The 13,387-nt window shown below is 32.3% G+C and overlaps 1 protein-coding gene across 1 annotated transcript; it reads left to right on the top strand.

The window, feature by feature from the left end:
- The first annotated feature begins 6,153 nt into the window (after window positions 1–6,153).
- Window positions 6,154–13,387, top strand: LOC110662061 (acyl-CoA-binding domain-containing protein 1). Its single transcript, XM_021820930.2, has 6 exons — window positions 6,154–6,837; window positions 7,780–7,885; window positions 8,003–8,106; window positions 8,925–9,016; window positions 12,692–12,789; window positions 12,987–13,387. The coding sequence occupies exons 1-6, from the start codon at window positions 6,305–6,307 to the stop codon at window positions 13,146–13,148; spliced, it is 1,095 nt and encodes a 364-aa protein (XP_021676622.2). The 5' UTR covers window positions 6,154–6,304; the 3' UTR covers window positions 13,149–13,387.

Below are 13,387 nucleotides of genomic sequence, written 5' to 3'. Positions count from 1 at the left end.
TTTGGTCTCTAAATTTTATTATATATTAGATTTTAGTTTTTGAGTTTTGAGAATTTATTTATTTATTTTTTAAATTTTGCACTATATTATATTTTAGTTTTTGAATTTTAGGAAATTAATTATTTAATTTTCTTAATTTTTATATATAAAATAATTTATTTCTTGTAATTTTAATATTTATAAAAATTTTACTCATTGTCAGAAAGACTAAATTATTGTATTAAAATTAAAAAGACTAAAGTGTAATATAGTGTAAAATTTAGAAACTAAATAATTAATTTTTTAAAATTCAGATGTTAAAGTATAATATAAAATGAAATCCAAAGACCAAATTATAAATTCCCTAATAAAAAAACATATATGGGAATATTATTAGATGCTAGCATTTACATCTAGATTGGATTATATAAACTATAACAATTATTGTTCTAGCTCTACCTGATCATCCATTTGTAGCAATGAAATGAAGATGGATTACAGGTTTTACTCATGCTGGTATTTCATTTTAATTTGTGGTTGTGAGATTAAAAAATTATTTTTTAAAAATAAAATCGTTAAAAATTATTTAATTATTTTAAAATTCTTATAACTAAACTATATTAAATTTAAATTAACTTTTAATACTCTCTAACATCAATTTAAATTTTTTATTTTTTAATAACTCATTAGATAACCCTCCTTTAATAGCTTTAAATATATATATATATATATATATATATATATATATATATATATATATATATATATATATATATGTTTATTCCATATATCATAAATAATATTATCTTTGTTCATCTTTATTTATTGAATTTGAAATTTTCTTTTATTTAAAATTAGGTGTCTTGTTTAAAAAATTAAGAATATTCATTACTTGTTCTTCAATTTTTTTTTTTATCTCTACTAAATACTATAATAAATATTTACATAATTTTTTAGTTGAGATAAAGAGTAATTTAGTCAATTAGTAGTATATTTTATAAAAATGAGGTTATCCAATTATTTCTTTATTTCTTTAATCATCGTATAAAACCCAAATACGACAAATAAAAATAAGCAGAAGAAGTATTATATATATTTTGTTATAAAATAAGGCAAAACTAAAGGAATAATAGAAGAGCGAAGATTGAGAGAAATTCAAATTTCTTATTAATTTTTAAGTGTATCAAACATCACATATAATGCATCTATTTATAGACATACATGAGAAAATGAAAGGTTCACAATTAATGAAGTACTTAATGAAATACATTGAACTCATGGAGAGAAAATGAAAAGTTAAGAATACTAATAGATATCCACTATAAATATATTTATAACACTCCCCTTGGATGTAATATGCCTTGTTAAAACCTTACAAGGAAAAATCTAGTGGGGGGAAAAAGTTCTAGAGAAGGGAAAATAGTACATTATTCTTTCATAAAATGCATAATGAATACTGACTCATTAAAAATCTTTATCATGAAAACCCAATGGAAAAAAAACCACAGTAAAGGGAAAAAGAGTACAATGCGTATCAACTCTCCCTCATGAAGATATCATTTAAGATCTTGGAGTCTTCGAATTCCAATATCGTTCACCAATTTTTTGAAACTTGCAGTTGGAAGTGCTTTGGTGAGCAAATCAGCAAGATTATTGCTAGAGCGAATTTGTTGAACATTAATTTCACTATTTTTCAGAAGATCATGAGTGAAGAAGAATTTTGGAGAAATATATTTTGTCTTGTCTTCTTTAATGTATCATTTCTTCAACTGATTTATTCATGCAATATTATCTTCATACAAAATGGTTGAAACTTCCTTTTTGGTAGGTATACCATATGTACTTCAAATATATTGAATTGCTAATCTCAACCAGACACATTCTCGACTTGTTTCATGAATTACTAAAATTTCTGCATAGTTAGAAGAAGTAGTAGTTATAGTTTGTTTTGTTCAACACCCTCCACATGTAAATATATAGCTTATCTGGGATCTACTATAATGTGGATCAGATAAATAACCTGCATCTGCTTAACCAACCAAATCTAGTTGTAACATGTTAGTATAATAAGAACCCATATCCATTATACCTCGAAGATATCGAAATATATACTTAACCATTCCATTGTCTTCGGGTTGGAACAAAACTATATCTTGATAACAAATTTACAAAAAAAAAACTATATCAGATCGAGTATGACTAGCAAGATACATTAGTGCACTTATTGTACTATGATATGGTATTTTAGGACTAAAGAGTTCCTCAAGAGTCCTTCATCATTTCCTCAAAGTAAAAAATGGTCATTTTTCTTATCAAGTGACCTTATAATTATAGGTGAACTCAATTGATGAGCTTCATTCATGTAGAATTATTTTAATACTTTGGTTATATAAGTTGATTGATTGATGGACAAAAATGTCATTTTTAAAATGCTCGATCTACAAGCCAAGACAAAATTTTTGTCTTCCCAATGTCTTTCATCTTAAATTATTTTTTCAAAAATTCTACGGTTTTGAAAAACTTTTTAAGAGTGTCAATAATATTTAAATTATCAACATAAACTATAATGATGGTAAATTTAGGTCCCAATCTTTTTACAAACATACATAGACATATAGGATTATTTTTATAGGCTTCTTTCAACAAATATTCACTAAAGCAATCATACCACATGCATCCAGATTGCTTTAATCCATATAGAGTTCTATATAATTTAATTGAATAAAGTTTTTGAGAATTTGATTTTTGTGCTTCAAGCAACTTTGAATCCTTTAAGGATTTTAATATAGATATCTTTGTCAAGTAAGCCATATAAATAGGCAGTCATTACATCCATTAAATATATTTCAAGGTTTTCATGAATTGCCAAACTAAGCAAATATTGAAATGTAATTGCATCCACCACAGAAGAATATCTATTCTCATAATCAATGCTAGGTCTTTGCAAGAAATCTTGCGCAACAAGTCGTGCTTTATATATCATAATTTCATTTTTCTTATTTCATTTTTCACAGAAATACCCATTTATATCTCACTAGAGTGGATTTTCTGGTGTCTGGACTATAAGTCCAAAAACTTTATGTTTCTCAAATAAATTTAATTCCGCCTTGATTGCATCATTCCATTTGACCAATTATTTCTATGTCTGCATTCTTTTATAGACTTAGGTTCATGATTATCATCATCTTTCACAATATTAAGCACAACATTATACGCAAAAATATAGTCGATGCTTATTTCATATCGATTACATCTTTATCCTGGCATGACATAATTTATCGAGATCTTTTTATTCTTATTACTTTCAAGTACCTTAATTTCTTCTGGAAATTTAATAGTTATGTCTCGGTTCTCTTCTGGAGTTTTCTCTGCTGGAATTTGCTATACTAGAGCTTGTTCTTCTAGAGTTTGACCATCTTGAAATTTTTCTCCTTTTTGTTTTTGAGGATTTTTATCCTTGGAACTAATAGGTCTACTACGCTTCAAGCATGCTGTAGACTCATTCGCACAGACAGTTTGTGCAATTTATCCTTAAGGGATTTCAATTCTGATAAGAGCATTTACAACTAGTATATGAGATTTAGTTACTCTATTTGGGTCAGTGAATGTGTCTAGCTATTAATTAGCAATATTTTGTAAATTAATTATCTTTTAAACTTCTAATTCATATTGCCTTGTACGAGGATCAAAATGTAATAATGATAATTTTTGCCAAGTAATTTGCTTTTCCAGCTACTTATTTTCTCCTCCTAATGTCGGGAAAATTGATTCATTAAAATGATAATCGACAAATCTGGCTATAAACAAATCTCCTATCAAAGACTCAAGATATTTAATTATAGATGGAGACTCATACCTGATATATATTGCCAACCTCTTTTGAGGACCCATCTTAGTACGTTGTGGTGGAGAAATTGGAATAATATACCACACATCCAAAAGTTCTTAGATGGGATATATTTGATTCCTGACCTAAAACTAATTATAAAGGGGGTAACTTGTGATAAGATATTGGCCTGATGCCTATAAGTGTTGCTAAATGCATGATAATACGTCCTCAAACAGAAATAGAGAGTTTTATTCTCATAAGTAATGGCCTTGTAATCAATTGCTAACTTTTAATAAAATAATTTTACCAGACCATTTTATGTGTGAACATGAGCTACAAGATGTTGAACAACTATTCCAATCAATATACAATAATCATTAAGAGTCTAAGATGTAAATTCACCAACATTATCATTGTCTTAATTTGATAATTAGGAAATTGCGCTCGCAGGTGAATTATTTGTGCAAGCAATCTTACAAATGCCAAATTGTAAGATGATAGTAAACACACATGTGACGATTTAATTTATGCATCAACTGAAACCATAAAACATTTGAATGGTTTACATGATGGATGTATAGGGACACATATATCATAATGAATACACCTTAAAAATGCAAGAGATTCAAATCCAAATTTAGCTGGTGATGGTCTAATAATTAATATTCCTTAAGAACAAATAGCACATGAGAATTCATTGAATTAAAGAACCTTCTGGGTTTTAATGAATGACCACATGAATTTTTGATAATTTTTCGCATCATAATTAATATGGGATGTCATGCTAAACAATAAAGTCACTTAGATTAGTAAACTGTGGGTTTACTACAGCATATATTTCAGTCACAACAATTTCTGTGTAGTATAATCCAGAGGACAAAAAGAGTAATTTTTTCAAGAAACATTTCTTCCGATAAATAATAGTAGTAATGCATCATTTATAATAAATTTATTCTTTTGCGCAATGATATATTAGCTCTTTCAGAGCCCCCAATTAATTTCACATTATCAAATATTATATTAACACATTCTTGTCTCATAATCAAATCAAAAAAACATTTCTTATTGTTAAATATGGTGTGCATGATTGCACTGTCTACGAGACATATAGCCTTACTATTGATCTTGAATCCAATTAGATGAAAAACCATATTTTCTTCATGAAATAAGATAAATAGCATATGAAATATATTATAAGGAAATAAATTAAAGGAAACATTATATAGAAAATTCTAAAACCATAAAGAAAGCATGTGAAATAAAATAAGAAACATTAGAAATGATCTAATCTCAAATATTTCTATCATTTACCATATGATCAATATCTCATTTAGGGACAAATCCATCATAACCATATGGTCAATTCCTCCTCACGGGAGAAAATCAACAACATCTATATATGTTGTATTAATTTGGTCATGATCAAAATCATTATAAATTAGGTTTGTTCCAATAGTTTTTCCCTTACCTTTCAAAGATGTTTGACAAAGCTCAATAAAATGCTTTGGTGTATAATAGGTACATGACCAATGCCACAACAATAACATTCATTCTCCATATTTTATTTATTCTTTCCACTTGTGTCTTTTATTTATTATTATTTCTTCATTATTCTACCCCTTAACGATGGTGAGATGTAGTTTTATTGATAGAATGGTGGTTATTATGACCACTATAATTACGAAAAATATGTCGATTTTGACTATACCTATGTTCATGACCATGACTACGATCATGTCTATAAATTTTATTAAATGTTGTCATATTCACTTCAGGGAATAGAGTATAATTAGACGGATGAATTTCATGATTTTTCAATAATATTATGCCACTTTCTGGTAGTGGTAATATTTTTTTTTTTAATAATATTATATCTCTTCTGAAGTCAATATCTTTCTTACAAACTCTTTCAAAGTTTAAAATGAAAGAAATATTATTGTACCTAAATGAATTTTATCATCTAATATTCATGACAAATAGTTCTTGCTCGTAATATCAAGAGACACATATAAAGTTTTGATAAATTTAACATATTATCGTAAAAAAATCCATGAGTTAGAAATAAGAAAACAATTGTTATGATAAAAGATCAATGACAACATTATCTCAAAGTTCATTTAGTAATTTCTTGATTTGGATAATAATATTTCTTTCTAACTAGATTGTTGTAAATCATAAGCTGTCTAATTATCTAATTTAAGTGCTTTTGAAATCATAAAGAAAAAAAATATGAAACCTCTATATAGTTAAGACTAAAAACTCATGTTGATAACTTATTATAAAATAAAATAAAACTAAAAGAACAATAAAAGAGTGAAAATTAAGGGAAAGTAGGATTTTTTATTAATTTTTAAGTGTGCCAAACATTTATGCATTTATAAATAAATTCATCCATTCACTTGAAAATTAATTATTTTCCAGTCTTAGGCCTTTCTCCACAAAATTCAGTCTTCTTCTAGGGTTTTTAATTCTTCTTGTTCTTCCATTCTCATCGCCATGGCAGATTGGCAACAGTTTCTCCAATCTATTTTCATAGGTTTACTCTTCTCTTACCTTCTCGCCAAGCTCATTTCCATTGTCGTTTCTTTCAAAGACGACAATCTCACTATTTCACGCGGTGATGAATCCAATCAAACACTTCCCCCGAGGCGCAAATCAATCCCCGACTTTGGTTCCCGTAGCGAGGATTTAACTGCCGCTGATTTAACCGCCGTCCACGACACTGATTCTGTGATGGCTGAGCACGGTAGCGTGAGGAACGAGAGCATAGCGGGTAGTGACGTTGGTGATCAAGATATTGATGATGATGATGACGATGATGATGATTGGGAGGGCGTCGAGAGCACCGAACTGGACGAAACGTTTAGTGCTGCTACCGCATTTGTGGCGGCGGCTGCAGCGGATCGGCTTTCTCAGAAGGTGTCGACGGATGTGCAGTTGCAGCTTTACGGCTTGTACAAGATTGCCACCGAAGGACCTTGCAGTACTCCCCCTCCTTCCGCCATCAAAATTAGTGCTCGTGCCAAGTGGTATTTTACTTGCTTTCTTGAACGATATTGGCTTGCCTTTCTTTTGTGGATTACTGTGATTGTGATTACTGTGATTGTGAGATAAATGTGAAAGTGAAATATTATTCCATAAATGTTAAGAATTGAGTAGTTGGTGAATTAGAATGTTATTTTAGGTATGATTAGAGTTTAATATTTCTAAATTATGAGAGTAGTGTGATATTGAAGCAAGAATGAAGCTACTTGCTATGTACATTTACTTGTAACATATCTATTGCAGCTACATCTAAGCCCTTGGATTTTTTCCCCCTTTCTTTGAAGGTAGGACATGGAGTGGATGGGAATTGCGATGGGGATTTAGTTGGAATTTACTGAAAGTCACTTTTAGTCTTTACTGTTGATATTTCATTATCATTTGTACCTTGGCAATGATTATGATATCTTTTTCAGTTAGGATTCTTAATTTCATGTCAAGCAAACGTTTTTTTTTTTTTTTTTTGGTGTTCCTAAAGAAAATGTTTAGTTTTCATTTGTGCTCGCAAGAACCCCACTTAGTAATGTTGGAAAATTTTGTTCTTTTTATTGACTGTTTATATGATTGTCTCGTCCAGAAATCTTTTCCTATGACTGAGGGTCCTTAGGAGATCTGCATCAGGATATAAACACTCTTTTTTAGTTGGCGGAGAGGGAAGAGTTTTCTTCCCCCCCCTTGCTATGAAATGTAACAATCTGCAATCTGTAGCTTTTTATCTTCTATTTGAATGCGGTAATTTTACTGCCCCGTAGTATATAGACATATATTTCCTGTATTGAACATGTAAATGAAAACTACGCCCAATCTGTTTTGTCAAGATGGGTAGTCAATTTCCTGGACCTTATATTTTTCTGTGGGTGTATAATATGCTTTTTGTATAAATTGGCTGGGTGCTTATTATTATTATTTTTTTGGGTGATCTATACCAGGCAAGCATGGCAGAAACTCGGTGCTATGCCTCCAGAGGATGCAATGCAAAAGTACATTGATATTGTTACAGAATTATATCCTTCTTGGGCTTCTGGTTCAGCCATGGTAAGGTTTTAATCTTCTTGTTTCACTATCTTGCCTTTTCTTTTGTACGTGTACTTACTTTCAGATGGATTATGTTTTTTCTTTATTTTTTGATTTTCTAAACATATGGATGGTTAGAAAAGGAAAGGTGGAGATGGTGATGCACAAAGTATGGATACCAAAGGGCCCGTGGGTCCAGTTTTCAGCACTTATGTGTATGAGGAGGAATCTGGAAATGAATTGTAAGGTTATTTTAATTCCTATATGCATAGAAAGTCCATTTTGATTTGTATATCCATTGCATTTTGTATGATTCTCTTAAATGGTGTCATTTTGAGGGCAGTCTCAGGGAACTTAATTTGATTCTGTAATTGCATTGAAACATACATTGGAAAGTATGTAAATGTATTTGTTGGTTTGGCTCTATTCTTATTAGTTGTCTTTTCTCATGTGCTTGTGCATACACAAGCTGGTATGTTGGCTAATCTGAGGAGCATGTTAATCAGGATTTTACAGAGGTATCTATATGCTGGGGAGATATTAAACTCTCTTTTATCAGTATTTGGTACCTGCTATGCTTAATTATGATACCAAACCTTTTCTTTACTGGTTAATGACAATGAACCTTGATTCCCACTTGGCTTGAATTTCCATGCAGTTGATGTTAGCTGTGTGGTTCTCTCTCCAACCTAGACCCATATAAGAGAGATAGGATGGTCAGGAAATTGTTGGTGGATAACCCTATGTGGCAACTAGCAAAGCCAATGCTTGTATCAACTGGAGGTTATTATAGCATCATGTAGGGATTAGGAATAAGATGAAGGGAAGGGTGACCTGGAACATTATAAAGTTTATATATGCATGAGTCATTTCAAAAAAAAGTTAAATCATCTGGGTAGTATTTCTACTACTATTACATACATCTTTCAAAATGCTAACCATAGAATGTCTAAATTACTGTGTGGTTTAACCTTATTGTTGTCAACACATACTTTGATATTGAAGCAAGGCATTCTCATGACCATCCGAAGTTTCTTTATTTGATGTTTTCTCTTATTAGGAAAATGGATGCCATTCATGCCTTTGCCAGAGAAGGAGATTTGAAGAATTTGCTCAAATGTATAGAGACTGGTGTTTCTGCAAACCTGAAAGGTTTGTTGTATGTTTTTTTTTATTCATATATTTAATTAATATTGACAACATTATTGAATTGCTAATCTATCAACTTCCATGCCAGCGCGCCATGCCGGCGCACGGGTGTGGTGTTAAGTGAGCAAGGGTTCCTACATCATGGACGGGTGTGGGTAAAGAAGTTAGTCCATAGGGCAGATAGTAGAATAGATAGTGGAACAGAACACAAGATAAACATAGAAAATAATAGAATATATCATAGAAAGAGACCAATTAGGAAGGAGCAGGTTAGGAGGAGGATCAGGGTGGTACTTGGAATGTTGGATCACTTACAGGAAAATTAATGGAGCTTGTGGATACCTTGGAAAGGAGAAGGGTGAATATTGCTTGCATTCAGGAGACTAAATGGATAGGAGAGAAAAGTAAGAAAGTGGGTAATTCAGGGTACAAACTGTGGTTTACCGAAAAGGAGAGAAATAAGAACGGAGTGGGTATAATCATAGACAAGACATTGAAAGACGCGGTAATAGCTGTGAAAAGAGTAGGAGATAGAATTATACTAGTAAAGCTAGTACTAGAAGGAGAAACAATAAATATAGTTAGTGCTTATGCCCCACAAATAAGACTAGACAGTGAGAGTAAACAAAAGTTTTGGGAAGATATGAATGATTTAATGCAAAGCATACTGAATGAAGAGAATGTTTTCATTGGTGGAGATTTGAATGGACATGTAGGAAGTGATAGACAATGTTATGAGAATGTTCATGGAGGTTTTGGTTTTGGAAGTCGAAATGAGAAGGGAAAAAGCATCCTGGATTTTGCTATGGCATACGACCTAATACTAGCAAATACCTACTTTATAAAAAGAGAGTCACATTTAGTGACTTTTAAAAGTGGGCAACATAGAAGCCAAATCGACTTCCTCTTAACCAGGAAGACAAATAGAGCTCTATGCAAGGATTGCAAGGTCATTCCAAGAGAGGCTTTAACAAGTCAACATCGGTTGGTGGTCTTGGATATCAAGTTTAAGAACAATTCAAGTAAGGTTAGAAGAAATAATGTAGCTCGAACAAAGTGGTAGGAGTTCAAAGGAGTAAAGCAAGTGAAGTTCAAAAATGAGCTTCTCGAATCCAAAGTATGGAAGCTGGATATGGAGGCCAATGATATGTGGATACAGATGGCATCAAAGATTAGAGAAGTGGCTGGAAAAGTACTTGGAGAGTCTAAAGGACATGGACCACCCTCAAAAGAGAGATGGTGGTGGAATGAGGAAGTACAAAAGGCAGTGAAGAGAAAAAAGAGAATGGTATAAGAAATTACCTAAATGTGATAATAATGAGGCATATAAATAGTACAAGATAGCAAAGAAAGGCAAAAAAGGTAGTTAGTCAAGCAAGAGCACAGGTCTTTAAAAAGTTTTATGAGAAACTTGGAACTAAAGAAGGGGAGAAAGATATTTATAGATTAGCAAGGAGGAGAGAAAGGAAATGTCAAGATCTCAATCAAGTTAGGTGCATTAAGGATAAAGAAGGAAAAGTGTTGGTGAAAGATGAGGACATTAAAGAAAGATGGAGAAATTATTTTAATGATCTCTTTAATAATAGTCAAAATGGTAATAGTGTGAATATAGATTATAGAACAATAGAAAAGAATGTGAATTATACTAGAAGGATTAGATCTTTAGAAGTAAAGGAAGCACTTAAGAGAATGAAAGTGGGTAAAGGACAGATAAAATACCAATTGAAGTGTGGAAGTGTTTGGGAGATATGGGAGTGGCATGGTTAACTAAATTATTTAATAAGATTCTAAACTCAAAGAAAATGTCTGATGAATGGAGGAGGAGTATCTTAGTACCTATTTTTAAAAATAAGGGAGACATACAGAGTTGCTCAAACTATAGGGGAATTAAACTCATGAGTCATACTATGAAGTTGTGGGAGAGAGTTGTGGAGCATCAACTGCGTCATGATACTTCTATCTCTCTCAATCAATTTGGTTTCATGCCCGGTCGTTCAACTATGGAAGCAATTTTTCTCATTAGAAGCTTGATGGAGAAATATAGAGATGTGAAGAAAGATCTACATATGGTTTTTATTGATTTGGAGAAGGCTTATGATAGTGTTCCAAGAGATGTCTTATGGAATGTTTTAGAACAAAAGAGGGTATCTATTAGATATATACAAATGTTGAAAGATATGTATGAAGGAGCAATTACTATTGTGCGCACGGTGGGAGGGGACACAAGAGATTTTCCGATCTCAATTGGATTACACCAAGGATCAGCCATAAGCCCTTACCTTTTTACATTAGTTTTAGATGAATTAACGAAATATACAAGAGAGTATTCCTTGGTGCATGATGTTTGCGGATGATATTGTTCTGATAGATGAGACACGAGAAGGAGTCAATAGAAAGCTAGAGCTTTGGAGAAGTGCTCTTGAGTCAAATGGTTTTAAGTTAAGTAGAACGAATACAAAATACATGCATTGCAAGTTCAGTGAAGGCCAAACTGGTGATAAGGAAGGAGTTAGTTTGAATGGAGTGGTATTGTCCCAAAGTAATCACTTTAAATACCTAGGCTCAGTTCTTCAAGTAGATGAGGGATGTGAGGAGGATGTTAGTCATAGGATTAAAGCTGGATGGTTGAAGTGGAGACGTGCCACGAGAGTTTTTTGTGATCGTAAGATTCCTAATAAGTTGAAAGGAAAATTTTACCGCTATGTTATATGGTAGTGAGTGTTGGGCATTGAAAGAGGCGTATGCGTCTAAGATAAGAGTTGCAGAGATGAGAATGTTAAGGTGGATGAGTGGCCATACTAAATTAGATAAAGTCCGTAATGAGAGTATTAGAAAAAAGGTAGGAGTGGTGCCAATTGAAGATAAGTTGAGAGAAGGGAGATTGAGGTGGTTTGGTCATGTGAAGCGTAGACATTCGGAGGCTCCAGTTAGACAAGTAGAGCACATTAGGTTAGAGGATAGAAAGAAAAAAAAGGGGTAGACCTAAATTGACTTGGAGGAGAGTAGTACAACATGACCTAGAAGCATTACACATTTCTGAGGATTTAATCCAAAATCGTTTAGAGTGGAGAAAGCGAATCCATATAGCCGACCCCAAATTTTTGGGATAAAGGCTTAGTTGAGTTGATTTGAGTATAGTAAAACTGGTAAATTACAATAAACTTAATTTTTATGTGTTTTTTTTGTTAATTTATTGTAAAATAGGATACATTAGTAATAATCTTTTGTTCTGAGGTCTATAGTTACCATCTACTGAACTGAGTTTGAGATCCATGATACTAAATAGTAACTACAGCGTACAGCCTTCTGACATTGAAGTTGGCTGAGGCACGTTTGCAAACCTCATGACTGTAGCTTGTATGAAAGCATCTAATAATGGCTCATTTTTCATCTCTGTATTGTAATCTTTTGCCCTTTTAATATGGGAATTTTTGTAGATATGTGTGACTGAACTATCTGCAATGTAAGCAGTAGGTTTATATTGCTTCTGCATTTGTAGTGTTATATGCACAGTGCGGATGCATGTTTTCTCTCACTGCTTGCTGTTGATATGCTTCGTGTTCCTTAAAAGTATGAAATTGAATAAAGATTTTTCTAGCAAGCGACTTCTATTGAACCTTTATAAGGAAGCTCCGGACTGTTATCACCTTCTGAACAGTTCATTAGCAATCATTGCAGATAGTGAGGGTCGGACCCCATTGCACTGGGCTGTAGATCGTGGCCATCTTAATGTGGTGGAAGTTCTTGTTGAAAGGAATTCTGATATAAATGCAAAGGTAAAAGATAAGATACTATGCTCATTCTTTGCAGGTTTCTCTCAACAGTGATATAGATTGAAATCATTCAAATTGAGATGATATTAGTTATACTTAGTTTTGGAGCTGTAAAAATGCAGTAAATGTATTCTTAACTTTTGGAGTAGCAACACTTGCTAATATTGCTAGTTTTGTTCTTTTTTTCCCCGCATTGGAAGGATAATGAAGGCCAAACACCTTTGCATTATGCTGCTGTCTGTGAGAGAGAAGCCATTGCAGAATTTCTTGTTAAGCAAAATGCAGACGCCAGTTTGAAAGACAATGATGGCAAGTCTGCTCATGATCTTTGTGAATTAGACTGGCCTTGCCTGCGGGCATAGCAACGTGGACATGCTGATATTGTGTTTTGTGGTTTCTTCGGCCTAGTCCTTGACAAAATCCCCACGGATGTATGTATAGTATATGGCTAATTATGGCCCCTCCCCCACTTTTTAAACTTATATCTTAATGACAAAATTTGCATTGGGATAAATCACATGTCCAGTTCATATTTAAAAGACTGTCTCTCATGTGGGTTCATGACTAATGTTGGAAAATTCTAGACATGGTTTTTGCCGAA

This window comes from Hevea brasiliensis, chromosome 9 (assembly GCF_030052815.1).
Source record: "Hevea brasiliensis isolate MT/VB/25A 57/8 chromosome 9, ASM3005281v1, whole genome shotgun sequence".
NCBI lineage: Eukaryota > Viridiplantae > Streptophyta > Magnoliopsida > Malpighiales > Euphorbiaceae > Hevea > Hevea brasiliensis.
Note: the sequence above shows the minus strand (reverse complement) of the source record. Positions and strands in the feature narration are given on the sequence as shown.